Source organism: Vulpes vulpes, chromosome 14 (genome assembly GCF_048418805.1).
Source record: "Vulpes vulpes isolate BD-2025 chromosome 14, VulVul3, whole genome shotgun sequence".
Taxonomy (NCBI): Eukaryota; Metazoa; Chordata; class Mammalia; order Carnivora; family Canidae; genus Vulpes; species Vulpes vulpes.
The window spans coordinates 25,117,214-25,143,078 of NC_132793.1; the positions used below are offsets into that span (position 1 = coordinate 25,117,214).

General features: G+C 49.1%; 1 protein-coding gene across 1 annotated transcript; it reads right to left on the bottom strand.

Annotated features, from left to right (window-relative positions):
• Window positions 1–5,383: 5,383 nt before the first annotated feature.
• On the bottom strand, window positions 5,384–24,270 carry LOC112928162 (uncharacterized). The gene is made up of 14 exons (XM_026009702.2): window positions 24,162–24,270; window positions 22,883–23,099; window positions 21,495–21,599; window positions 20,286–20,417; window positions 19,469–19,553; window positions 19,308–19,371; window positions 18,850–18,935; window positions 17,841–18,023; window positions 14,368–14,520; window positions 13,131–13,198; window positions 12,842–12,887; window positions 10,669–10,732; window positions 7,757–7,836; window positions 5,384–5,620 (listed from the first exon to the last, which is right to left on the bottom strand). The coding sequence occupies exons 1-14, from the start codon at window positions 24,268–24,270 to the stop codon at window positions 5,588–5,590; spliced, it is 1,425 nt and encodes a 474-aa protein (XP_025865487.1). The 3' UTR covers window positions 5,384–5,587.
• Window positions 24,271–25,865: the final 1,595 nt, after the last annotated feature.

The window sequence follows — 25,865 nt, forward strand, 5'->3', positions numbered from 1 at the left end:
TATTTATTCATGAGAGACACACAGAGAGAGAGAGAGAGAGAGCGAAAGAGGCAGAGACACAGGCAGAGGGAGAAGCAGGCTCCATGCAGGGAGCCCGATACAGGATCTCATCCTGGGACTCTGGGATCACGCTCTGAGTCAAAGGCAGACACTTCACCACTGAGCCCCCCAGGCATCCCATGCATCTTGATTTTCTTGTGAGTATTTTCTTTTGACACCAAATGTTCTTTGAAAGCATGACTTTAGGGGCCGTGGGTGGGGCAGGGCAGTTAAGCGCCTGACTCTGGGTTTTGGCTTAGGTCGTGATCTCAGTGTTGTGAGATGGAGCCCCATGTTGGGCTCTGTGCTCTGTGCAGTCTACTTGAGACTCACTTTACCTTCCCCCATCTCTCCACACCACGCTCTTTCTTGCTCTCTCTTTAAAGTAAATAATTATTTTAAAAAATATTATATTTATTTATTCATGAGAGACACAGAGAGAGAGGGAGAGATATAGGCAAAGGCAGAAGCAGATTCCCTGCCGGGAGCCCGATGCAGGACTCAATCTCAGGACCCAGCATCATGACCTGAGCCAAAGATAGATGCTCAACCACTGAATCACCCACCCTAAAATAAATAAATCTTTTTTAAAAAGATAAAAGCATGACTTTAATGGCTATGTAATATTTCTTACTAAGAATTTGTCATAAAAAAATAAATCCTCTTGGGGCTTCTTGGGTGGCTAGGTGGTTGAGCGTCTGCCTTTGGCTCAGGGCGTGATCCTGGAGTCCTGGGATCGAGTCCCACATCGGGCTCCCTGCATGGAGCCTGCTTCTCTCTCTGCCTGTGTCTCTGCCTCTTCTCTCTGTGTCTCTCATGAATAAATAAATAAAATCTTAAAAAAAAATAAATCCTCTCTTGTTGGACATGTAGCTTGTCCCCAAATTTTCATCATAAAACCAATGCTGTGGCAACCAGCCTTGCCCTTAAATGTTTCTCTGAATCTTTGATGATTTCTTTAGAAAATCTCCAGAAGTGAAAATTTATCATAGACACTTCAAAGAAAATGAGTATCTTCAAGATTCCTGATCAACGTGAGATCTGGCTTGCTCTTGTTAACCTCAGGCATTTGGGTTTCTTGTGGGGGAAGGTGAGTATCATTTAGTGAAATATCTGAATTACAAGTTTATGCTAGAAGGAAAAGCAGTTTGACTCCATCTAACATCTCAAACTAAGTTTTGTTTACTTTAAGGTATCACGTAAAAGAGTTCTTTGCTCTAATAAATGGATAAGGATTATTTCTCCTTGGAATATATCTTTATGCAAATGGAAGATCTGGAGTCCTTGGCCCTACCTACCCTCTGGTTTCTAGCAGTAGTGTGTCCTCAGATGGAAGCAGGGCCTGAATTAGTGGTGATGAGTTCATCCGTCTACCACACATCCTTCCTTTCATTCATCTATCCATTTATGTATTCGTCAAATATTTATTAAGCACCTACTATGTACCAAGCCCAGGAATGCATCAATGAGCCATGGTCCCTCCTATCATAATTTGTAGTCAGAGAGACAGACACAGAAGAAGCAAACAGACCATTCAATAAAATAATGACAAGTTGTGCTAAGTGTTTTGAAAGAAATGAAAGTTTGAGATGCGAGTAGTGGAGGGCCTCTTAGATGAGGTGATCTTTTTTAAAAAAGATTTTATTTATTTATTTATTTATTTATTTATTTATTTATTTATTTAAGACAGAGAGAGAGAGAGAGAGAGCGAGAGCAAGCTTGAGCCAGAGAGCATGAGCAGGGGGAGCAGGAGAGGGAGAAGGAGAGGGACAGGGAGAAGCAGGCAGAGAGCCCAAAGTGGGGTTCAATCCCAGGACTCTGGGATCATGAACTGAGCCAAAGGCAGACACTTAACCCACCAAGCTACTCAGTTGCCCCAGATGAGGTGATTTCTTAGTTGATCTAAAGGATGAGAAGATACTATCCCACGCAGGGTGAGGGAAAGGAGAGGGAGTGGCTTTCACAAGCCTTGCAGTAGGGATCAATCCCGTGGGGAGCAAGTCAAGGCCAGTGTGCCTGACTAGGGAGGGCAAGGGGGTGGCAGGGAGGCAACTAGAGACCAGTAGAGGCAGAGGCTGGGGGCTGTGGTAAAGACGGTGGATTTTCTTCTGTGTTGGATGGGAGGCCATTGGAGGGTTTTCATCAGGGAGTGGTATGATTTGACTTATGTTTTGAAAAGTCTTTTCTGGCTGCTATATTATAATCCAGGTGAGAGACAATGGGTGCCTTGTCCATGTGGTATTGCTGATGGATGTGAGAGTCATTTACAAAGTAGGGCAACAGGATTGAAATGGGTATTGGACGAGGTGTGGAAGAGGCAGAGCCTTCAGCTGGGGAGTAGGGGTGCCTTGCTGCCAGTGGGGAAGAGTGAGAGCCTTCTGTGTCCTCCCTTCTAGACTCTTACTTTCTTACTTTCTGAGGAACTTCCCCCCATTGATTCTTTTAAGTAATCTCTACACCCAACATGGGGCTCGAACTCACCACTCTGAGATCGAGAGTGGAGGAGCATGGTCAACCAACCAGGTGCTCCTTCTTCTATTCTTTAGGTTACTATCCTAGCTGTCAAAACGCCTCCATCCTCTGTTCACTTCCCTTAGCGCTTTGCTCCTTGGTTCTTGATGGTTCGAGCACTGGGGCCTCCCTCCTGGGTAGCTCACTGCCTTAACTCCATGGAGCATAGAGGTTCCTCAGACACGTCTGCTTTGTAGGTTAGAAGGTGGAGCTAGAGCAGCAGATCTCTAGCCCCCAGCATTATTCTAATCAGGGCCTCTCTTTGTCATCTGCCTTATGTATCAGGTTTCTTTGCAAGCTTTTATTTGAGGAAATGAATCATTAGCTTTGAAAAACATTTGAAAACTACTTCTTAAAAAGTATATTTCCTTAAAAAGACCTTCAGGAGTGATGCCATTGGGGAAGACTTTAGGCCACCAAGGCAGGTGAATGAGAGAGGTGTTTTGGGCTATTTGCTCCCCAGCTGAGCTAAGAGGTCTGGGATGGAGGTGGGGGCAAGGGGAGGTCTTCTGGGGTAGAAGGAGGAGGAGGATGGTGGTCTTTGGAGGATGGTGTGTTGACTTCCAGCACCAAAGATGGTGTGGGCAACCCTGCTGGGCCAATGGGGGTAATTGCACACCCCATCAGGTGCCACTCAGTGTTATCCTAAGAATCTAAGGGGTACCAGCTGTCCCTGCCTGCAGACTATAAAGTGAGATGCACCTGTTAGAGTCATGGGAGGGAAATGAAGAGCTTCCATGGTAGGATAGGGCCTCTCATGCCTGGATAGCTCATTCCTGCTGAGGAGCAGGCCAAGGCTTCCTTGGCTTTCTTCAAGGTCCTAAGGATGCCTCCATTCAGTTATTTTTTTTTTTAATATTTTTTTAACTTTTATTTATTTATGATAGTCACAGAGAAAGAGAGAGAGAGGCAGAGACACAGGCAGAGGGAGAAGCAGGCTCCATGCACCGGGAGCCCGATGTGGGATTCGATCCCGGGTCTCCAGGATCGCGCCCTGGGCCAAAGGCAGGCGCCAAACCGCTGCGCCACCCAGGGATCCCTCCATTCAGTTATTTTATACCTACTGTGTATCTACCATGCACTAGGCAGTGTGCTCACACATGGGTGGGAAAATTCTGGGTTTAGGATTCAACTCTCCTCGGTGAATATGTCTCCCAGCCCTTGATACACCTAAGAAAAGGTGTATCAAGGGCTGGGAGACTTCGCAAGGCCAAAGTGCTGGTGGTCTCGCCCCCTTGCCCAAGGACTTCTTTGGGGGCTGCTTGTTGGGGACTTATTTCCTTCAAGGTTGGGCTTGTGGTTCATATTTGTAAAACAGGTTGGAGAGTCAAAGAACCCACAGCAATGTTTGCTCTGGGCTGCAACGTCCTACTACAGAACAGGGATCCTGCCCCAGATCCATGAGGGTACTCCCCATGAGGGGAGGCTGCTGGTGAAGAACTGGCCTCCAGGGGGACCTCCCTGCAGGCCCTCCAGTTTCCAGAGGCCAACTGGGATTACTGGGCTGCTGATCACTTGTTCACTCCCAAGACAGAAACCATTATGAGCCTCCATCCTGCCCGCAGTGGGGATTTTATCACAATCTAAAGTTTCTCCTATCTGCCTTTTTCTGGGGCCAGGCCTACCTTGCTGTGGGCTTTGGCAGGTGTCCAGGTGTAGGAGGAGGCATCTGTCCACTCCACCACCCTTGGCAACCATGGAGCTATTTGCATTTCTGCCTGTATAGCCCTCTGGTCTCTGAGCTTTCTCTGTGCACTACCCTGCCCTCCTGGGCCACACAGGACTGGACATTGGTGGAGAGGGGGGGCTCCTCGCTCTCTCCCTCAATGGCACTGCTCTTGGGAGCATTACAGTCCCTCTTCTGCCTGTCACACTTCTATGGTGTGGCCATATCATAATCACCCACCTGGACCTGGATCCACCCATAGACGTCTAGCTGATTCCCTTAACCCCTTTCCTCTGAGCTCAGGGCTTCCCAAATATCTCTGGGTTCCTGTAGTCCCTCTTTTCGTAGGGACTGCTTCCTTCCTCTTCCTCCCTCTTGAGCAGGGAACTTTCCCATATGTATATGTTCCTTGTGACCATTCTATGTCCCATCTTCTCAGGGCTTGGGCTCTTTTAAAAAAAAATTTTTTTTATTCATTTATTCATGAGAGACACAGAAAGAGAGGCAGAGACATAGGCAGAGGGAGAAGCAGGCTCCCTGTGGGACCTTCCGGGACCCTGGGACCACGACCTGAGCCAAAGGCAGATGCCCAAACACTGAGTCACCCAGGTGCCTCTCTGGACCTGAGCTCTCTCTCTCTCTCTCTTTTTTTTTTTTTTTTAAAGATTTTATTCATTTATTCATGAGAGATGGAGAGAGACAAAGAAATAGACAGAGGGAGAAGCAGGCTCCTCACAGGAAGCCTGATGTGGGACCTGATTCCTGCACCCGGGATCATGTCTGAGCCAAAGGCAGACGCCCAACCGCTGAGCCACTCAGGTGTCCCTGGGCCTGAGCTCTTGAAGCTCAAGCTCTCCCTGTGTTTTCTGAGGAGCCTCCCTTCCCTGAGATGCTGAAGACAGAATTCAGAATATCTCCCTGAGGTGCCAAGGACACCCAAGAACTACTAAGGAGAAAAGCCCTTCCTTTTAAACATTTCAGGGTAGCTTTGCCACTTCCCAGAGTCCCCTAGCAAACTCAGAACCAGACTCCCTCTTTTTTTTTTTTTTATAGATTTTTTTTATTTATTCATGAGAGACAGAGAGAGAGAGAGAGAGAGAGAGAGGCAGAGACACAGGCAGAAGGAGAAGCAGGCTCCATTTCATGCAGGGAGCCCGATGTGGGACTCGATCCTGGGTCTCCAGGATCAGGCCCTGGGATGAAGGTGGTGCTAAACCGCTGAGCCACCTGGGCTGCCCCCAGACTCCCTCTTAAACAGAAATCATCTTTATTGCAACTGAGATGTTCCACTGTGACTGTGGCCATTCTTGGACTCTCAAGGATCCAGACCACTTGTGGCTGAGGGAGGGACAGGCCTTCGGTAAGAACCGGCTACTCCTCTGGAACGGTCAGGAGCACATAACCCTGTGGATAGAAACAGGTAGACATGCCCTCTCTGTCCTCGCTGCCCACAAAACCAGCTATCCCAGCTCGCCATCTTGAGTAGGGTTGTATGTGTCCTAAGGGTACAGCTTCCCCTGTTGGCAAGAAGGCAGAGTCAGGGACAGACTGGACAAGGGGACAGAGTGCAGGGGAAGAAGGATCTTGAGAATGTCTGTGAAGGAAGGAACAGATCAATCCTTGGAGCTCTTCCTGAAAACCTATCTATCAAGAGTCCTCTACTATTTCTGATGCACTGGGGCTCTTGCTGTGGTCACCCTGAGGTAGGTCTCTCATCCAGCTAGAGCCTCTACGTGCTCCCACCCACAATGCCCAAACCATGCTACTGGAATCTATCTGTTTCTGTACCTGTTTTTCCACCAGAAGGGTGGAAAAGCTCTTGAAGGTTTCAGGGACTGGGTCTAACTCCTATCTTTGTCCTAGCATCACTCGGCACATGGCCAGGCACAGAGTGCCTGTGATATATATTAACAGAATGAACTAGTGACAGTGAATGAATGAGGGAGTGATTAGGGTGGCCATGTAAGAATGTGCACTTTGTGCGCTGCCCAACTTCAGGTGATGTCGTTTGTGTACCATAGTATGAATGGTGCATTTTGGAGTTGTGTAATATGTAACTGGCACAAATGTATGAGGCAGCCTAGAAGTGAATCAGTGAGTGAGCCTACGAGTCCTCCCACTCTGTCTCCTCTTGTCTCTGTAGGTCTGGTTATGAGAGAGCTGCTGGAGCTGTGTTCTGACTTGGCCATTTTTGGCATTCAGAACTATAGAGGGACCCCTGCCATTCCTGGCCCACTTTGCCAGGTGTTGTGGCATCACTCCTGGAGCAGCCCTAGCCCCTGTATTACCTGTAGTAGCTCATCTTGGGCTGACCCCTCCCTGCCAGGGTCACCCCTGGTTGAGTGGGGCATAGGGTAGGGGTCTGAGGATGGGGTGGGGAAGTAGCACAGGTGAGGATCTGGGGTTTTATGAGACAAACTGTTGCTGCTCTCTCCTGCCTCTGGCACTGTAACTTCTGGTTCTTGAAAGCAGGTTTCTAGTGTCTCCCAAATATCAAGACTGGGAACCAGGCATGAGCTGAGGGTCCTGAAGCTCAAATTTTATGTCTGGGATGGTGGGTCAAAGTAGGGCTGAGTGAAATCAGTGGTCCTAGCAGTTCCTTGTGCCTCTGAGGGGAACCCTCACCTCCACTGTCTATCTTTATCTCCATTTTATAGACAGGGACAACAGGCTGAGGGAGGGGCAGTGGCTTGCCCGATGTCACAGCCAGGAGGTTCCATCTGATCGTCTCTCTGCCCTGACCCTAGAGCCCCTTCAGCACTGCTGTTTAAGTGGGACTCTCGTTAAGGTGGGAAATGAAGACATGAAGGGCATGTCTTTCCACCAACCCCATCTACTTCTCAGATTAACCTCACGGAGGGATGGAATGAAGGCCAAGGGGGCAGGGTGACTCTGGGGGCAGATTCAGAGCTGGCATTCTTCCTTGGTGGCACCTCTGTGGTCCTCTGCTAGTTTTCTTGGCCCTCTGCTTGTTGGCCTCATCTTACCTCTGTGACATTTAGCCAACCTAGTGCCAGCCTGGGTTTCTACCCTCTGATAGTTCACAGAAAGCAGGTGCCAGAGGCAACAGCCCTGTTCTGGGGGCAGGGGGTTAGTGGGTGGTCCTGGCTAAGGGTAAAGGCTTTAAAATTAGATAAACCCCAATTGGAACCCTGGGCAAATGTCTCTGCCTCTCTGAGCCTCAGTTCCCTCCCTTGTAAAATGGGAGAAATAATATCAACTTCATGGAGCTCATTGTGACAACTTCTGTGTGAGGCATTGAAGCTTTCAGTGAGCCAGTGGCCTGGCTCCCTGAGGGATTCATGGAGCCTCATGGAGCCTCAGTTTCTTCATCTATAAATGTGAGCCCTCCTTATATCCAGGAGGGCTATGAGATGGTGAGACTAGGGAAGTAAAGGGCTTGCCACATGCAGTGCCTCCTCTGCCTGAGACTCAGCCTCTACCCCGAAGGATGAAGACAAGGCACCTGTAGGGGTCCAAGACCCTTCGAGCTCTGACCTCCCATGGGTGTCTCAGGAGGCTCTTTTTCTCAGCATTTACCTTGGAGGGCTCCACGTGGGCCTGGTCAAAGGAGATGCCCTTGACGTTGGGCAGCGGAAGGTCTTGTTCTCCGAGCAGCTCTGTGAGAAGTGTGGGTAGGGGAGAGTTCAGTGCCCTGATGAGTGTGGGGTGGGGCCATGCCAGCTGGCCCCTGGCTGACTGCTCCACTTTCCAGAGCAGAGAAGGGACTTGGCATGGCCCCTTTCTCCTCCCCTTTCTCAGGGGACACCGTCCCTTATCAGGTAACCTCGCTCCAGAAAATCAGGTCTCTAAACAGCTACTCTACTCATTTATTCAAAAGCTGCCTTGAGGGCAGCCCCAGTGGCCCAGCGGTTTAGCACCGCTTTCAGCCGGAGGTGTGATCCTGGAGACCTGGGATCCCATGTTGGTCTCCCTGCATGGAGCCTGCTTCTCCCTCTGCCTGTGTCTCTGCCTCTTTCTCTCTGTGTCTGTCACGAATAAATAAATAAGATCTTAAAAAAACCCCAAAAAACTGCTTTGAGGGAATTTCTTCTTGGAGAATTTCAGTAACTATGAACACATTCTTGTGGAGATATTCTTAGCAGCATTTTAAGGAATGTTCGGTTTGTTGAAAGCATCTTAGGATTCTATTAATGAATTTCATTCTTTTCATTTAATTGAGGAAAACAACTGAAACAATGTGCTCCTGAAAATGCTAGAATGTTGGCAGAAACAAAATGTCTCAGAAAAAGTTTAGGAACAAGTCAGTATAAACTGAAAAATCAGCCTTAAAACACTAGGAACTTGGTTATATAATAAGAAAATATCCATTAAATATATTAAAGAAAATATTAATCAATATACTCATTTATCAAATATATGAAAGGTAGTCCTTAGAGTAAATTTTTGGTAAGTTGGTAAATGGTAAACTTGGAGAATTGGTCATTTTGTAATTGAGTTTCAAAGAATTAACCATTTGGCCTGTTGATTTTTGGCAAACTGAATTTCTGAGATTTGACTTTGAGGGCCTGGCATGGGACCCTCCTGCCCCAAATTTTGCACTGACCAGCTCTTCCCCCCCCCCCCCCCAGGCTCCCCACCATCACTCTGGGCTCAGGGGAGGGTCTCATACCCCCTTGCTGGCCCATTGTATCATTCCAGCCCAGTTAGGTGAGAGGCAGGGTGGAGGAAGAGTGACAGATGCCTCTGGTCTCCCATCTGGCCTGTGATTTGCAGAGGCCTTGTCACCAGCCTTCTAACTCCTCCTCGTTGCAATCCTTTCTCTGTGTTGGGACCAGATGACCCTGCCTGCATCAGAGGCTTCTGTGAATCTCTTCCCTGCCAATTTTCCCACTCTTAGGCTGCTTCTTACAGGCAGTTCTCCCGTATTTCCTTCAGTGGCTTTGGCCCTGCTCCTTTCTTCCTTGTGGGGGAGCTTGGACAGGACCCCAGTGTGAATGGCACCTTCTAACATTGTACAACCGACTGGCCTGGGTGTTTAGATCCTGCAAGACTATCTAGGCTTCATGAACCCAGACCTAGCTCCTGGGTTATCTCTTGACTCTCACCATAGCTCTCTTTGGTTGAGGATCTAAGATACACTTATTGAATAAGCTGCTTGTGGTAGGCACTGGCCAGGTGAGGTTGCATCCTTGCTTACCTATACTCTTTTTCTGGCTGCCTTGCTGGGCCTTTCATCACCACTGTTCACCACCTCCAACTGGTCCCCCTTCTTGAACACAGATTTACTTACTTTATGCCCAGAACTTTTCCTGGCTATTGAGGGCCACAGAATGATGCCAAACCCTTCAACCCAACCAGCATTTGAGTTCCTGCCTACATCTCTAGCCTCACTCTGCAGTCCTAACAGGAGTCCTCAAGTTGGAGTGTAGAGAGATGCCCCTATAAGGGGGAAGAAAAGCCACAGTTCTTGGCTCAGCTCTGCCAGACTTGCTGTGTGACCTTGGATAAGTCATTTAATTTCAGTGAGCCCATTTGAAAAAGGAGGAAGCTAAGCCAGATGATTTCTCAAAGGTGAGTTAGGTCTGAGCTGGTTATCCTGTATGTACTCCCGGAGTGTCACCTGGATGGGAGGCACTGGACGGGGTGTGGGGAGACAATGAAAAGCAAACAGGGTCCTCACCCTTGGGCAGCTTACCATTTGTTTAAGGTAATGGGCATTGGCCAAATAATCATGTAAGTAGGTGGGCAATTTTTGCATAGATTGTGTCAGGGGAGGGAGAACAGTGAGTTCTATGGAGCAGAGGAACCTGACTAGGCTCCACACTCCCTTAGAACTCACTTCCCACTTCCTAGGGTCATCTCCCTCACATCTACCTGCAGTCTGTTATCTCAGGATCTGCTTCTGAGGGAGCTGGAACAAAGACAGTGCTGTTTTGTTGCTGATAGCTAAATATAGATGTGATGTCTCAAAAAAATTCAGCTTTAGAGTGTCTCTCTAAGATACAAAACATCCACCCTATTGGCAACGTTTGACTGAGCTGAGTGTTAGCTGCCCACTTACAGCAGTGCATGTTTGCTGTCGGCCCCACCTGACCTGCTTCCTTTGGGAATGGTACCTCCCTGGACCCTGAAAGCACTGGAGTTGTGAACTGTGGTCTCCACCATCTCTAAGGCCCCTACCTGTTCTCACTTTCCAAGATGCCAACCCCCACCTCCCCTAAGAAGCCTTCCTGGCCACTCATCCCACTTCTGAGCTCCTCTCAGCACAAGCTGACTGGGCAAAGAACAAGGGCCCTTCCCACCCCGCTATCTGCCACACTCCAAATTTCAGTGTCTACCCTGCCTCCGTCTGCCTTGCCTGTGGGCAGTTCTTGACCAACTCTAGGGGACAAGGCAGAAACCAGCTGTCCATGCAGAGCTTTGGATACAGTTGATGCTATTCCAAGCTGCATGGTATATGGGCATGGGGAGAAATATGGGGGGCTTACCATTGTGATGGGGCAAAAATATCCTGTTCAGAAGCTCTAAGAGAAAGGCCTCCAAACGTTTTTCCTACAACAGATGAAAAAAGAACAGGAAGGTCATTTTGGCTGGGTTGGCAGATTCTGATCATGGGAATTGGGCACCTCCACACTACAGGTGCCCAAAGGAGATCAGAAATAGTCCTGGGGGCTCCATTTATAAAGGGCATTGGAGCCAGCTGACCGGAGAATGAAGGGCCTGGGGCAAGTTGAGGGACCTGACAAAGAGTTACCCTCACTCTAGGTCACAGGGGCTATCTTCATATCTGTAGAATGGCCCAGGGAGAGAGCAAATAGGTTGGGCCAGAGGAAACCCCAGGACCAGAGCTTCACAGGGACCAACTTTGGGTCAGTCCGAGGAGGAGCTCTCCAATGCTTAGACCAGTTTGGTAACGGGGCAGGAATTTTCTCATTGAGATAGCAAGCCTTCTGCTACCTGGGATGTTTAAGAGTTTCAAGAGGTTGATCAGGGCTGCCCCAATCCATTTGGACAGATTGGAAAAAGACTTCCCTTTTTAAAGACATTCTTATCTCATGTACTGGGAGACTGTTACAAACATATTTGTATCTGTATTATCTATGATGTCAGTGGCTTGTACAGTGCATGACCTGTGCAACCATATACAGCAGCCCTGGTCTGGATGACTGCCCTCTGATGATGTCTTAGAAGGGACATTGACCTGGGAAGATAATCTTTAGGACCTTTCATGCCTGGGATCCTATGCAAGTAAGGCCAGAGCAAGGTCTCATACAGCAGGGCTGATAATTTTGAAGTATTTCCCAGTAACATGTTCTTGTTCAGTCCTTTCATCTTGTTGTTTTTCCATCTTGCAGCCTTCTCCTATTAAAGCCTAGAGAATGAGGTTCATAGTCTTGTGGAAGTGGAGGATGGTGGGATATCCCCAGGGTGGGGCAAAAGGGGAGTTACTTTAGGGGGCCTCCCTCAGACAGGCAGGGGCATGAAAAACTTTCAGTGTAGGAGCAAGAACAGTGCTTGAGGGAAGAGACCGTGTGTTCCACCTGTGGACTCATTGACAAGTTGGGCTAGTGCCCCAAGGGTGAGGAGGGACCAGACTCATCACACTAAGCAGAAACTCCTCACTGCCACATGGGGTGCAGATGGCGGAGGTGGCTCAGGACACTAAGCTGGGGGGCCATGGGTGTGGAAACCCAGAAAGGGGGTGCAAACTGAATGTTCTCCCAAAGGAGGCTGTTTTCAACTTGTAGAGAAGGAGGTGTTCCATCATCCTGCACACCTCTCTCACTTCTTCCCCACATCCAATGCAGCAGGAAATCCTGTCAGCTCTATGTTCAGAATGTGTCTTGCACCTGGCCACTCCTCCCCCCACCCCACTGCCACCTGCCACCATCCTGTCCAAGCCTCATCAAGCCTCTGCATTGTTCTACCAGCCTGCTCAGTGGCCTTCCTGGCTCTGCTCCAGCCCTCTCCAGTCTGCTACTACTGTCCTCAGAACCTTGCATCAACTTTTATCTTACTCAGGAAGATCCAGCCCCCCTCCCCACCCCAGTAGGCCATGTTCACTCTCTGACCTCCCCTCCCACTCTCTGATCCAGCCATCCTGGCCCCCTCACTGTTCCCTGAACCATCAGACACACCCTTGCCTTGGGGCTTGGGTCCCCTCTTCCCCATAACCCCATAGCTCTCTCCCATCAAGTCCTCCAGTCTTCACTCAAACACTTACCTTTTCAATGAGACCTTTCCCCCATCTTCCTTTTTAGTATTACCTTCACCTGCACTCCTGATCCCCTGCTCCCCTTCTACTTTTCCTAGCATTATCACCTGATTCCATATTATATCGTTTACCTTACTGTGTGTATTGTTCATTATCTGACCTTATCCTGCTAGATTTTGAGTTCCACGAGGACAGCATCCTTTGCTTTGTTCACTGACATATCCCAAATACCTAAGACAAGGCTGGGCACCTAGTAGGTATTTGTAAAGTGTATGAAAGAGTGAAGTGGACAAGTTCTGGGGGCTACCCTGACCCCATATGGTGTGGGATTCCAGGGCAAGGTAAGATCAGTGATAGAGAGTGAAGCTTTCACCTTCCTAAATCAGGGACCTGCTGACGGGTCCTTCAGAACCATGGAGAGAGGCCAGAGGTAAGGGGAGACTCACCTGCTTTGCAAGGCCAGCAGGGTAAGGGCCCAGGGTGACAGCAGTGCTACCAGAGAAAAGAGATCATCACCCTTTCAGGTCATGGCAGCTGCTTGAGGGTGCAGCACTCAGTGACCTTCCAACACAACACCCCCTCCCTCCTTTTCTTCCTCCCTCCTCATACACCACTCTGTGCATGCTGACAGTGGGCATGGAAATGCACCCCGGACCACACTCCTGCCCCCTACTCCCCCATCTCTCTGTCAGTCCTCTTATTTCTTCTGAACATCCAAAACCAGAAGAACATTACCTGTTTGGAGCGAACTGGAGTTTTAATTCCTGATTTCTTGAGGAAAATACAGCCTTTGAAAGGAGATTCTGTGGGAATTGAAATTAGGTCAGAACAGGAGAGGAGTTTATATTCCAGCTAGAGGGATTCCCTTCACCCTGACCACCATGAGTGCTTGTGAGAGGGCTGGTCCCTCTCATGTGGTCCTTTCCCTCCACCCCAACTGCTGGTCATGTGTGTTCAGATCATGCCTGTGTGGGTGTTACCATGGGAGAGACACTGATGATGCTGGTGCTCCCAGAAGCCAGGGAAGGCTGGGGCTGAGTATGAGGCTCAGCCCAGTGGATTGAAAACTTTTTGCAATGGGGTACTTGGCCATAGCATCACTATTGATGGAAGCCAGAGGACTCTGGTTTTGAGGGGGTTGTCTATGGGCTTCCATAATCCACACAGTCACCTTGTAGACCAGAAATAGGACTTTTTACTACCAGTCAGAGATGACCGATTTCTTCTTTTTTAAAGTTTTAATTTACTTATTTAAGTAATCTCTACACTCAACATGGGGCTTGAACTCAAAACCCTGAGATCAAGAGTTGTATGCTTTTCCAACTGAGCCAGGTAGGTGCCCCAGAGATGACCAATTTCTTGACCACAGAGTCATGCTAACTAAGATCCCAAGGTCCTATGTATACATTGGATGCTGCTGGGCTCACCTGTGGTGGAGCAACCCTCTGGTCCTCCTTGTCTGAGGTACCTTCCCAATTTTAAGGTCTGTGGAATGGGAAATGGGAATTCCAAGGGGGCTCAGAATAAAGAGGTGGAGACTTTGAAGGAAGCTGTATTTCCCCAGAAATAGAGAACACAGACATGCTGAGCCCCTTATGAACTGTTTTCTCTGATCTTTCTCCTCAGTTTGTGGACAAGGGCTTCCAATGCAGCCATGTCCAGGGAAGACAGTCAGAAGACTTGACAAGTACCTGCAAGGCACTGAGCAGAGGTTGTCAGAGGCCAACCCCTTAGTTGCTGAGGAGGTCCTTGGGGGAACACTGGAAGCTGAATTCAGGGGAGCAGGTGCTCAATTCTAATGTTCTGACAACAGGCACAGCTATTTGGGTGTGGACTGATCAAATATTAGCAGGTGATAGGGCACTGGGGTCTGGCAGTGAGGTCTGCCGCTGCCTCAGTCAGCTGGCCCTGGAGGTGCCCCCAAGTAGACCCAGGCCTTCCTGAGGAACAAAGAATTTCAAGGCTTACTCACCCAGGAAACTGAGACAGAGGAAGTGTTGCTAGGCGCCAGCAGCATCAGCGAGCCTGGCTGGGTGATGGTGGCGGTGTGGCCGTCAATGTGGACAGTGGGAGGGTCGGGAGTGCTGATGGTCAGCCTCACATTTCCTCTGGACTGATTAGGAGTCTGAATGAGGTTAAAGCAGAAAAGGTGCAGACAGATAGAGAGGATGGAGTTCCTTAACTCCCAGCTTGGAGGAATCGAAACAGGATCATCTAAGGTGTCAGGGTCTCCGAGGTGGTATTATAGCTCTGCTGCAACTTGCTGCATGGCCTTGGAAAGTTTACTTAACCTCTCTAAGCTCCTTTAAGGTAAGATCACATTCTCCTGTCCTTGGGCATGTGTAGCAAGAAAGGACATAGAGTTTGGAGCCAGAATCCCCACTCCACCACTTGTAGGCTGTGTGGCCTGAGACAAGTTGCTTTACCTCTCTGTTTTCACATTTGTAAAATAAGGATAATCCTTCCTACTCCATAAGGTTGTTATGTGGATTGGATGAATTCAGTCATGTAGAGTGCTTAGGATAGAGCCCAGCAGCTCGTAATGCTACTGTTATCTGCTGCTCTAGTTTGTTCATCAGATGCCATATTCTAATAGCCTTTGGAGAGAGGGCACTGAGCATGGATTCTGGAGTCCAGGACTGGATTTAAATCCTGGTTCTGCCGTTTACTGAGCAGTGTGAGCTTGGGCAACAGAATTCATCTTGCCATGCCTCAGTTTGCTCATATATGAAAATGGGATGAAGCATGAGGTGTCTCAGATTATGTTGATATAGGTGGAGGGGCCTGGCACATAGTCACTGCTCACTATTGTCTCGCATGTGCACATCTGTCTGCTTCAGTAGGTGTGCCTTAGCAGGGTCAGGGACCTGTTCAAGAGTGAGTAATAACGCTAGCACCCTGGCCATGGTCCCTAGGCAGGGTGATGAGCAAAGTGCCTCGCTCGAATCAACTCCTCTAACCTCATGACCTGTGACGTAAGTGCAGTGAATTTTGGAGCTCACAGTAGGTAACTCTGGCCAGATGGAACATGCTTATGTGACCCAACCCTGCCCCCATCCCAGACTCTTCCCTGAGATCCTGGCTGTGGTGCTGGAGGGGAAGGAAGATGGTAACACACCCACTGGGAGCCCAGGCTCCAGCTCTCCCAGTGACAACAGCTGAATGAGTTTGGCAGCTTGGAAAAAGAGCAAAATGGGTGGCTTTTAGAATCTTGTAGATCTGTTCTGAGCAGCTTCAGGGTAGGGGTGTCAATGGGATTCAGTGAATTTTATATAATTGCTTTCAACTGAATGCACTACCTGCACATTAGTCATTGTCAACATGGGAAGAACCATTCACCTGGTTTCTCACCATGATATATCTGGAAATGTTAACATTTTGTTGTTTCAGTGATTTCCTCCCAATTTTTACTGTGAAAATTCCCACATATGCAGCAAAATTGAAAGAATTTTATAGGAACATTTGTATACTTATCACCTAGATTCTTCAATAAACATTTCCTATACTTCCATTATCACACTTTTATCCATCTATCCATACCCCATTGGTTTTTGAAAATCATAAATCATGATAAAAAATAAAAAATGTATAAAGTAAGAAGTACAAGTCTACCCCAACACCTCTTCCCCTTTTACTCCAAATCCTATTTTCAGGGTAACTACTGTTGGCATTTTGGAGTATATCCTGTTCTCTACACACATTTAAGCATGCATAGATGAGAACATTTTTTTTAAAGATTTTATTTTTTAAAAATTTATTCATGAGAGAGAGAGGCAGAGACATAGGCAGAGAAAGAAGCAGGTTCCATGCAGGGAGCTCCATGTGGGACTCGATCCCGGAACTCTGGGATCACGCCCTGAGCTGAAGGCAGACGCTCAACTGCTGAGCCACCCAGGTGTCCCAGATGAGAACATTCTAATCATGGTCATTTTTCTCTCAATATCAGTATATATAGAACAACCTAAGTCTTTTTAACACTTGCATAGTGTTCTACCTAATATGACCATAACTAGCTCATTTTACCAATTTCTTATTGATGGCCACCTAGGTTAACTTTATTTTTCACTCTGTAGCAAGTGAAGGTATAAAGAGCACCCTTGTACAAATACCTTTGCCCACTGGTGTAAGAATTTCTGTAGACATGGAATTACCGTGTTCACTTAGCCGTCACAGAGCTGCCACACCTGTGTGGGAAGGAGGGAACAGCATGGGGAGCCTGGCTCCACTCCTGATCCCACCCGGTGGGTCACCTTGGGCAAGTCACTTTCCCTATGTGGGCCTTTGTGTCTTCATGTAAAAATTGAAGCAGTAACGTTGGATCTCTGGATATGGATCTTAGGATTTTGTATTTCCGTGTTTATGGAGTACCTACTGGATGCTGTAGACATAGTATACCATCCATAGTCCCTGTCCTCAAAGTGGGGGAGACAGTAAACATGAAGAGTTAAATAAGTAAACACAAATACACCTACATGTATGTGTATGAGTATACATATGCCTTTGGATATACAACTTTACTCACACACACACATAGTGTGATCAGTGTTTTGAAGGGAAAGGGACAGAAAGAAAAAGAGAGAGGAAGTGGGGGGAGACGGGGAGGCTTATTTTAGGTATTTAGATGCGTTAGTCAAAGAGGGGCTCTCTGAGGAGATGATGTTTACGCTGAGACCAACAGTGGCAGGAAGAATGTTCCAGGCAGAGAGACCAGCACATACAAAGGCCCTGAAGTGGGTACCAGCTCAGCCTGTGTGGCTGGAGTGAAGTGGGTAAGGAGACAGAGCTGGAGAGGCTGGCGGGGAACTACAGGGAGGAGAGTGGGTTTCATTCAGTGTGGTGAGGAGCTGCTAGAAGCAACGATGTACTTGGATTTCTCCCTCATTTGATCCCGTCATTGACCCTGGGCACTTGCTCTTCTTGCAGACCTCTATGTGTGTACCTCCTTGTCAGCATTCAGGCCACCTCCCCGGAGACGTCTTCACTGACTGCAGCACCCCAGGTAGCCCTGTCATCTCCACTAGTCACTTGCTGATCCATTGCTCTTATTACAAATAAGATAAATTATTTTATTTATCTGACTGTTTTCTTGTTCAGTTTCTGTTCTCCTCCTTGACTTTGAGCTCTGCAAGGGCAGAGACCCTGGGTGCACGGGGCCTGGCACATAGTAGGCTTTCAATTAATATTTGTGGCATGAATGAATGGATAAGAGAGAAATAATATGAAGAGAGAAATAATAAATGGACCTGGATGTTCAAGGAAATCTTCCTAGAGGATGAGACTTATATGCTGGGTTCTGAAAGCTGAATAGGACTTCTCCAGGGAGGTCCAAAGAGAAGTGACTTACCTAGGTCTACCCAGAAAGGCACTTCTGCCAGCTGGGCCTTAGTTTCTTCATATGAAAAGTAGAGCAATAATGTCATGTACTCTCCTTTCCTGAGTACTCACTTTGGAGTCCTGGGGGTCCACACGGATCTCCTTGCTGGTGTAGAGGCAGGACAGGATATCATTGTAGGTTTCTAGCCCAAAAGCCAGGTCCGCCATGCTGCCTTCGGCTAATTTTGGAAGAGGTTCGGGGGTCAGGAGGGCAGGCCTTTGGGGTCTGTGGCCGGGGCTGCAGGGCGTCACAAGCTTCAGAAAAGAAGGGGAAATTCAGGGCAACAGTTCCTCTGGCCAGCAACTGGTTACAGCTGTAACCGGTATCAAGGGCTCATTGTGTGCTAGGCAGTGCTGAACACACCTGCACAAGCTCATTTCAACCTTACAAGGCTGCCATGAGATGGGAACTATCACTGTCCTCGTTTGACAAATGAGGAAACTGAAACCCAGAGGGGTAAAGTGAGGTCCTACAGAGGTGGAGCTGGGTTTTGAACCCAGGAGTTCTCCCCTTGCTTCTCCCTTATCTGATTCTATTCCCTTCTCTGTGCCTTTGTGAACAGTGCCTCCTGCCCATCCACTCAAATCCTTCCTGTCCACTTGACCCCCGCTCCAGACCCTCCCGTGGGGAAGAGGAAGTGAACAGGAATTGGGCAGCCAGCCTCATCCCTTCTCTGCATCTCAGTTTCCCCATCTGAGGGGTCCCTTCCAGCTGGGTGTTACGCATGATTCTGCACCCCTGAACTGCCCCACCTACCCTCTTGTTGGAGCCTGCTCCCTGCTCATGGACACGCAGCCCTATGGCTACTCCTGCTGTCCAGGAGTGAGGAGGGACTCTCTGGGCTCAGCATCAGCCCCCGAGGGCAGGGACCTGCTAGGTGTCCCCTTCCTTCTCCTTCCTTCTCTCTCTCCTCCTCTTTTGCCTGCCACCTCCTTTTACCTGCTCCTCCTCCTTCTCCTCTTTATGCCTCCTATCCAGAGAAGCCCCGCCTCACTTTCCTCTTTGCCCATCCTCCCCCAGGCCAGTTGATGTTCCCAGATGGTCTGCCCTGGCTGGCAGGAGGAAAGGGGAGTGGCTTACTCGGACTTTCATCAGGATGGCTTCTTCTGTGAACTCCGTGGTGGTGACATAGTACTGGAAGTCTTCTGGGCCTGAGATGGTTGGGGCTGCAATGATACCAGGACTCAGCTTCCCCTGGGGAAGGGTGGAAGGGTGTGGGGAGGCAACGAGGGAGGGGAGAAATTTGTTCTCCTTCTCTGTGTAGCTCGAACATCCTCATGGGTTAGGTCTGTGCTTCTTGTGACAATGAACATTTATTGAGCAACAACTCTGTGCCAGGTTATGTGTGTTATTACAACAGTGTGATCTACTTTGTATGCCTAGGATTAGTCCCATTTTACAGATGGAAACAGGCTCCAGGGGAAATGACTTCCCAAGGTCATAAGGCATAGTGCCCTTTCTTGCCCCCACTAGAAAGTAGGCTCCCTGCGGATAGGCTTTGTTTGGTTTCTGTTGTATTCTCAGAGCCTAGAACATACGTAGAGTGACATGCAGCAGGCCTTCCAGCAGTGAGTTGAGTAGAGTCGTGGCCAGGGGGCACACCTGCAGGGAAGGTATGACGGGGTCCTTGTCAGGTTGAGGGGCTCTCCCTTGGGGTCACACCCTTCTTCTAGGAGGCAGAGGAGGATAAACAACATACTATCTTCTGCAGGAGGAAGGGCAATGCCTCATCCAGGACACTTGTCACCAACTCCAGAGCTTCGTTCACCAGGAGGGGGTCCATCCTAGTGATGGGGGGGAGCAGGTGGGGTCTGAGACACCAGGGAAGGGGAAACTGAGGCCAGGGGCAGGAGTCCATGGCAGGGCTGGTGGACTGGTATTGTTTGGGAACTCTAGGGTGGCTGCTTCCTTCCTGGTGTCTCTTTTCTTCTCTCCCACCCCTATCCTTTCCTTTTCTGTTTTATTCCCTTCATGCCTTTACTCTCTTTCTCTATGACTTCTTCCTCTTTATTTCTTCCTGATTGTCCCTCCCAGTGTCTATCTCTTTATTTCCTCTCTGATAAAGATCTCTGGGATTTTTCAAGGAGGGAGAGTCAGGGAAGGCTTCTGGGAGGAGGTGGTTTTTGTGCTAAGGTTATCTCAGCACCGGGGTTAGGCCATCTTTTCCCCATAGGCACCCTGTGCTGGCTGGGTTTTGTGGGCAATCCCATTTTACTGGTGAGGAAACAGGCTCTAGAAGTCAAATAGCTTGTACAGGGCCCCTGAGATAGGAAGCAGCCACGCTGAGATTTGACCTGGGTGGATGCCCACGCTCAGCCATGGCATTCCATGTGGAGGGAGGAAATGCTGATGGATGGGGTGTGCAGCTTGTAGCCATGGAGATGGTCCTATCCCTGATGCCCTTGGTCACTGAGAATGAGGCTGGGAAGAGGCAGCCCCAGCGGTGAGTCTCAGTGAAGGGCAGGGCAGCAGGAGCAGTACAGGAAGTGGGGGCATGGGTGTGGGCAGGTACTCACTGCTCCAGAACCTTGATGCTTAGGTATCCTGGTGGGGTGTGGCACTCCTCGAAGACCACCTTGGTCTTGTTCCCCGTATGTTCCAGCCGTACCCCAATGCGAATGTTCTTGATGACTTTGAGCCGCAGTATCCTGTAGGGGCAGTATGTCTAGGCAGGCTGCAAGCCACAGCCCAGTGTGGAGGCCAGAAGTCATAGGCTGGTGGCCTGCAGCTGCCTGCAGGGCTCATGAAAAACTAGGAGAGGTCATTAAAGATACAGATCTCATACTCTGGAAAATCTGAGAGATCTGACAATACCCGCTCACATCCTTGCAGTGGGGCAATCACCTGGGGCTGATGGTGACCTCGAGGTGGGCCACAGGTACTCCAGGTGCTCCAGTCCCCACTAGGCCACAGGTCAAACTGTGTGTTTACTGCACATCACCACAAGGGTGATGACACATTTATCATATAGGAGAGAAATATTTCTCTGTGTCCACATCTCTATCAAAAGAAATATTTCTTTGTGCTCACTTGTCTATTAAAAAGGGAAGCTAGACCAAGAAGGCTACATATTATAAGAAAATGAGGAGTGGACATATTCCTAAAGGGCATTTAAGAAGATTTGTTTCATGTGCAGTCACCACCCGTAGCACTCCCTCTGTTGCTGCTGCTTGCAACCCCAGGTCAGCATCATCACCCACAGCTTAGTGGGTGATCCAAGCTCTCAGGGCGGCAGTGAATGCTCACAGCAGCCAAGTGCAGGAGTGGACTGGATCATACACCCATTTTGTAGATGTGGAACTGAGGCCCAGGGAGCAGATGCCCTTTTCAAGTTGCCTGGATGGTGAGTGGGAGTGCAGTCCAGTTATGCCATACACTAAGGTGCTTGCACCAGACCCTCCTCAGATCATCCTGTTAATGTGTCTGCCTGTCACTCAGAGCGGCACATGTTCCCTGATGTGGGGGTCAGAGGGTTTTATCCAGTCTCTGCTGCTGACTCACTGTATGATCCTGGGCAGGTCCCTCTCCCACTCTGTACCTTGGTTTCCCCATCAGTAAAAACGAGTTGGAAACACGCCCAAGTGGCAAGAATTATTATGACCCTTCTGGTGACATAGGCAGGAAGCTTTGTGTAGCCCTGCATGGCTGCCTCTTGAGTCATAGCAATTAGGGGTTGGCCTGCCTGGCTCTGAGGAAGGTTGGGAGGGTGAACCCAGTGTACTCACTCCGGGAGCGAGAGGTATAGTTTGCTTCGCAATGTGACCTGCAGCAGGCTGTCGCTCAGGATTTGCAGGGTAACCTCAGGTCCTTTAACATCTTCTATGACCAACCTGTGAGAGGTTTGGGGGGTGATGGTATGGCCTGGTAAGGCCACTGTTGTTCTGTAGAGTGTGTGTATCTTGGTTGGCTGGAATAAGGGTGGGCCCCAAGGGGAGTCTGAACAGTTTTGGGACAACCCTATCCCTGATCCCCAGCCCAGATGAAGAACAATGGGGCTGTAGTTCCAGCCTCCAAACCTTGAACACCTGGCTGAGTCCCTTCCCTTCTTTTGGCCTCAGTATCACCCTCTACAAAATGGGGAGAATATAGTGGATAGGCTGTCTATGTGCATTGAGACTGCCTGAATTCAAGTATAGGCATTCTGCAAGAGGGAAGCAAGCAAGCATCAGAGAAAGCAAGATGGCTGGTGATCCCAACTGCCATCCCAACCGCCATCCGCGGAGGGGCCATCTGCCCTGCCAAGTGTTCTGGAGGGAGGACATGAGCCTTCTACTCCCCTCAGTGATGTCAGTTCCCAGCATCTCCCTGAGCTGAGAGGAGCCCAGAGCACTTTTTGAACGTTAGATACAAGCTGGTGAGTCATCTGGTACCCGCTAGAATGGGCAGCAAAATGTCCCAAATTAGGAGAGAGGCATGGGTGCAGCCGTGCCCACACCTTGGTCTTGGACTTTCAGCCTCTAGAACTGTGACACAATGAATTCCTGTTGTTTAAGGCACAGTTTGTGGTACTTCGTTATGGCAGCCCTAACAACCTATACAATCAGAAAACCTAGATTTTGATTAAAATCCCTTGATTTGGGGATCCCTGGGTGGCTCAGTGGTTTAGTGCCTGCCTTCGGCCCAGGGCATGATCCTGGAGTTCCAGGATGGAGTCCCACGTCGGGCTCCCTGCATGGAGTCTGCTTCTCCCTCTGCCTGTCTCTGCCTCTCTCTCTCCCTCCGTGCCTCCTTCTCTCTCTCTCTCTCTCTCTGTCTCTCATGAATAAATAAATAAAATCTAAAAACAAAAAACAAACCCTTGATTTTTAAATATTGGCAATTCATTAAAATGGTTTTAATTTTTAAAAATGGAAATACTTAAAAAACACTATGCAAGTTTGCAATACCCAGGTATAGGCTGAATGTAGAGGTCTGGAGGGCCACCAGGCTGACATCCTTGATTTAGACTGTGCTTTGTTCCTTGGACAGTTCTAAGTGGCTCGGAGAGATTTAGAACGCTAAAGATGCACTTGCTGAATGCTTTCCAGGCTATAGAGAACCTCCAAGGACACCTGCCCTAAACGGCTGAGCCTGAAGGGGGAGGAAAGACCAGAGGCAGCCTCTGCAGACTCACCCGCCTGCCTGGAGCAGCTCCCTCAGTAGTGGGAGGCTCTTCCCCGAGAGCAGGTCCCCCAACAGTGACAGATCAAGCCCACTGCTCTTCTTGGAGAGGCCTTCTCTTACGAAGGGCAGGTGGTCTAGGATGGCGACACCTTCACTTGTGGCCCCCGTCACAGGAATCTTGGCCAGGCGGTCCAGGACGTGGTGTTCCGAGAACAGGTCTGAAATGTCTGAGGACACAAGCCTCTCCTCAAGGTGGGGCTTACCTTTCATTTAGTCATTCAGCAAATGCTCACTAGCACCAGCTCAGAGTCAGCAATTTAGATTTAGCGGCAGGTACTTATTAAGTGCACACTCTGTTTTGGGCTCAGGGAACAGGAACAGTGGGTAGCCTGGGCCTATAGAGTGTACATGTTAGTGGGAGAGACAGACAAGAATTGAGCACTCAGATAAGCAAACAAGGTAATTTTTGAAAGTAAATAAATGCTTCAAAGGAAATAAGATGGAGCTGAGTTGGACTGGGGTGAGGTCTACATTAGATAGAGTTGTCAGAGAAAGCCTCTCTGAGAAGGAGGCATTTGAGCTGAGACCTGAATAAAGTGAAGGAATCCATTATTGCAAGATCAGGGAGGAGAGCAATGTAGGTAGAAGGAACAGTATGTGCAAAGCCCTGAGGTGGTAATGAGTCTGGTGAATTTATGGAACTGAAAGTTCAGTGAGGCTAGACAGTGGTGAATGGGGTAGGAAGTAGATGGGCAATAAGGAGTTCATTGTCAAGAGGGAGAGAGACAGACAGATAGGGTATTGTAATACATCAGGTCATGCCATAGATGAGGCTTCACCAAAGGGCTGTGGGAGCCCAGATGAAGGAGACTCCTTCTTCCTGGGAAAACTGGGATGGACTGTTAGAGCTTTGCCTTAAAGGATGAGGCAGACAGAATTCACTATGTTGGGAAGGAGAGAAAGAGAATTGTAGGTGGAAGAAATAGCACAGGAAGAGAAAGAGGCTGGGAAGGATAAGAAGTCAGGGCAGGTGGCAGTGGAAGAGACAGGGAATGCAGGGCCTTGAATGCCAAGATGAGGAGCCTGGAGCTTCTCCTGAGGGCACTAGGGAACCAAGCAAGTGTTAGAGCAGGTGAAGAATGAGGTCAGGTCTGGGTGAAGGAAGGCAAATTCTGCTTCTGGTGATGGGGAGGCCAGAAAACAAAGCCTTGGGGAAGGAAGTGGTACCTTCTCCCATTCCTGCCCTTCCCTGAGATCTGCCCTCCTGAAGACCTCTCCTTAAATTTTACCTGTTTCCAGCTGATTCTTGCTGATTCGCAGGAAGAGCTGGTGCTGGGCCTCCCCTTGAGCCTGGGGCAACAGCCCCCAGCATAGCAGTAACCCCCAGAACAGCAGCATCCTCCCAGTCAGGACCTGTGGACATAGAGCTGGGAACCCCAGTAGCCACCTCCATGTCCCCACTGGGGACCCGTTGTCTAGGGTCTCCTAGCTCTGCCTCCCCCGGAACCTCTGTCTAACTTTCCTCTCCTTGCCTTTCCCCCTAGGTCCAGATCTGCATGTCCTGGTACACAGGCTATACTTCTCACCACCTCACACTAGTGCTTTTGTTTCCTTCTTTCTGGAATGCCCTTCCCCATTGTGTGGACTGCTTTCAAATCCAGGCTCTGTTACTTCTTGACTGTGTGACCCTGAACAACTTACATGACCTCTCTGTGCTTCAGTGTTCTCATCTGTAAAGTGGAGATAAACATAGGTTGTTGTGAGGAATACATTCAACAGTACGTGCAGAGCACTCAGCAAGCAGTGTGCTCAGCACCTGTTAATGTGGCTGGGTGACACTGTGAGGTGTCAGAAGATGTACTATTCCCTTTGAACTATGGAGGTTTCTGGATCTTGGGGGAGGACAAGGGATGAAGGTCCTGGGGTAGGTATTAGACTGGCTGGGCTGGGCGTCACAGGGAGGGGCTGGAAGCCACAGCTCTTTGCCAGCTCTAGTAGGGAACTATTTCAATATTTCAGCCAGGATGTTCGTACAGGTTCTTATCAGCTGAACTTCAGCTCTGCCCAGATGAAATGCCCCAGTGACCAAAGGACATAGGCAGGGAACCCTCCAAGTGGGCAGTCTCTGGAACTACGAGGCAGAGACCAGCTGGGATGCAGACCTCTCCAGCATTCGCAGGGCACACTGAGGAGCCACCGCTGCACCTCCCATGCCACTCCCATGAATCAGCCACCGGGAGGGTAAATGCTGCCCTCAGAGAAGGGCAGGAGGCCCCCCAAAGGCTGAGACTATTCTGAAGTACCTGAGAAAATCCTGGTAATGCCTTGAATTAGTAGTATCCAGTCCTATGTTGCTTGGTGGCATAGGAGCTCAAAACAGTGATTACTTTGGGTAATAATAAAATGTATTTATTCATTTGTATATGTGAGTTTTGGACAGGAAAATTTGTTCTTGTGGCATTAAATATTCACATTTTTGCTTCCAGGCTGGTCTGAAATTCACCCCGATTCATCCTACCAGGGTTTAGTCAGTTCCTATTTTGGCATTTTTCTCAACCAGTTCACCCAAGTTGGCCTCTCCTCCCTTCCTCCCCTCCATACATCACACCGTCTCCCAGCTCTCTCTCCCTCTTGCCTTAAATCATCCATACCAGCCCTAACGTCTGCTTGAGTGCTTACTATGGGGCAGGCACCATGCCGAGAACATTGTAAAGCTTCATCACTGAGTCCTCACCACAGTGGTCTGGGATCATGGATTGCAAGTCCAATTATCAGATGACAAAACAGGCTCAGAGTGGAGAAATGAATCGCCCAAGGTCACACAGGTGGCAGAGCTTGGATTCCAACCATTAAGGACCTGTGCACCACTTCACATTATCATGGGTGCTCCAAGAGCATTTGAGAAGTGCCCTCCTTGTCCTTACCTCTCTAATAACAGGATTGCCCGGAATCTCCTTGGTCTCTCTCTCCAGCCTCCCCGAAAGGCACAATTT

Bases quoted from the DNA above. Each gene is read 5' to 3' on its own strand.
- LOC112928162 (XM_026009702.2), bottom strand. From the start codon at position 24,270: ATGCTGCTGTTCTGGGGGTTACTGCTATGCTGGGGGCTGTTGCCCCAG. The intron at 23,100-24,161 runs GTAAAATTTAAG...TTGTGTCCTCAG, and splicing joins CAAGAATCAGCTGGAAACAG to ACATTTCAGACCTGTTCTCG. The intron at 19,554-20,285 runs GTGAGTACCTGC...CCCCATCACTAG, and splicing joins AGCATCAAGGTTCTGGAGCA to GATGGACCCCCTCCTGGTGA.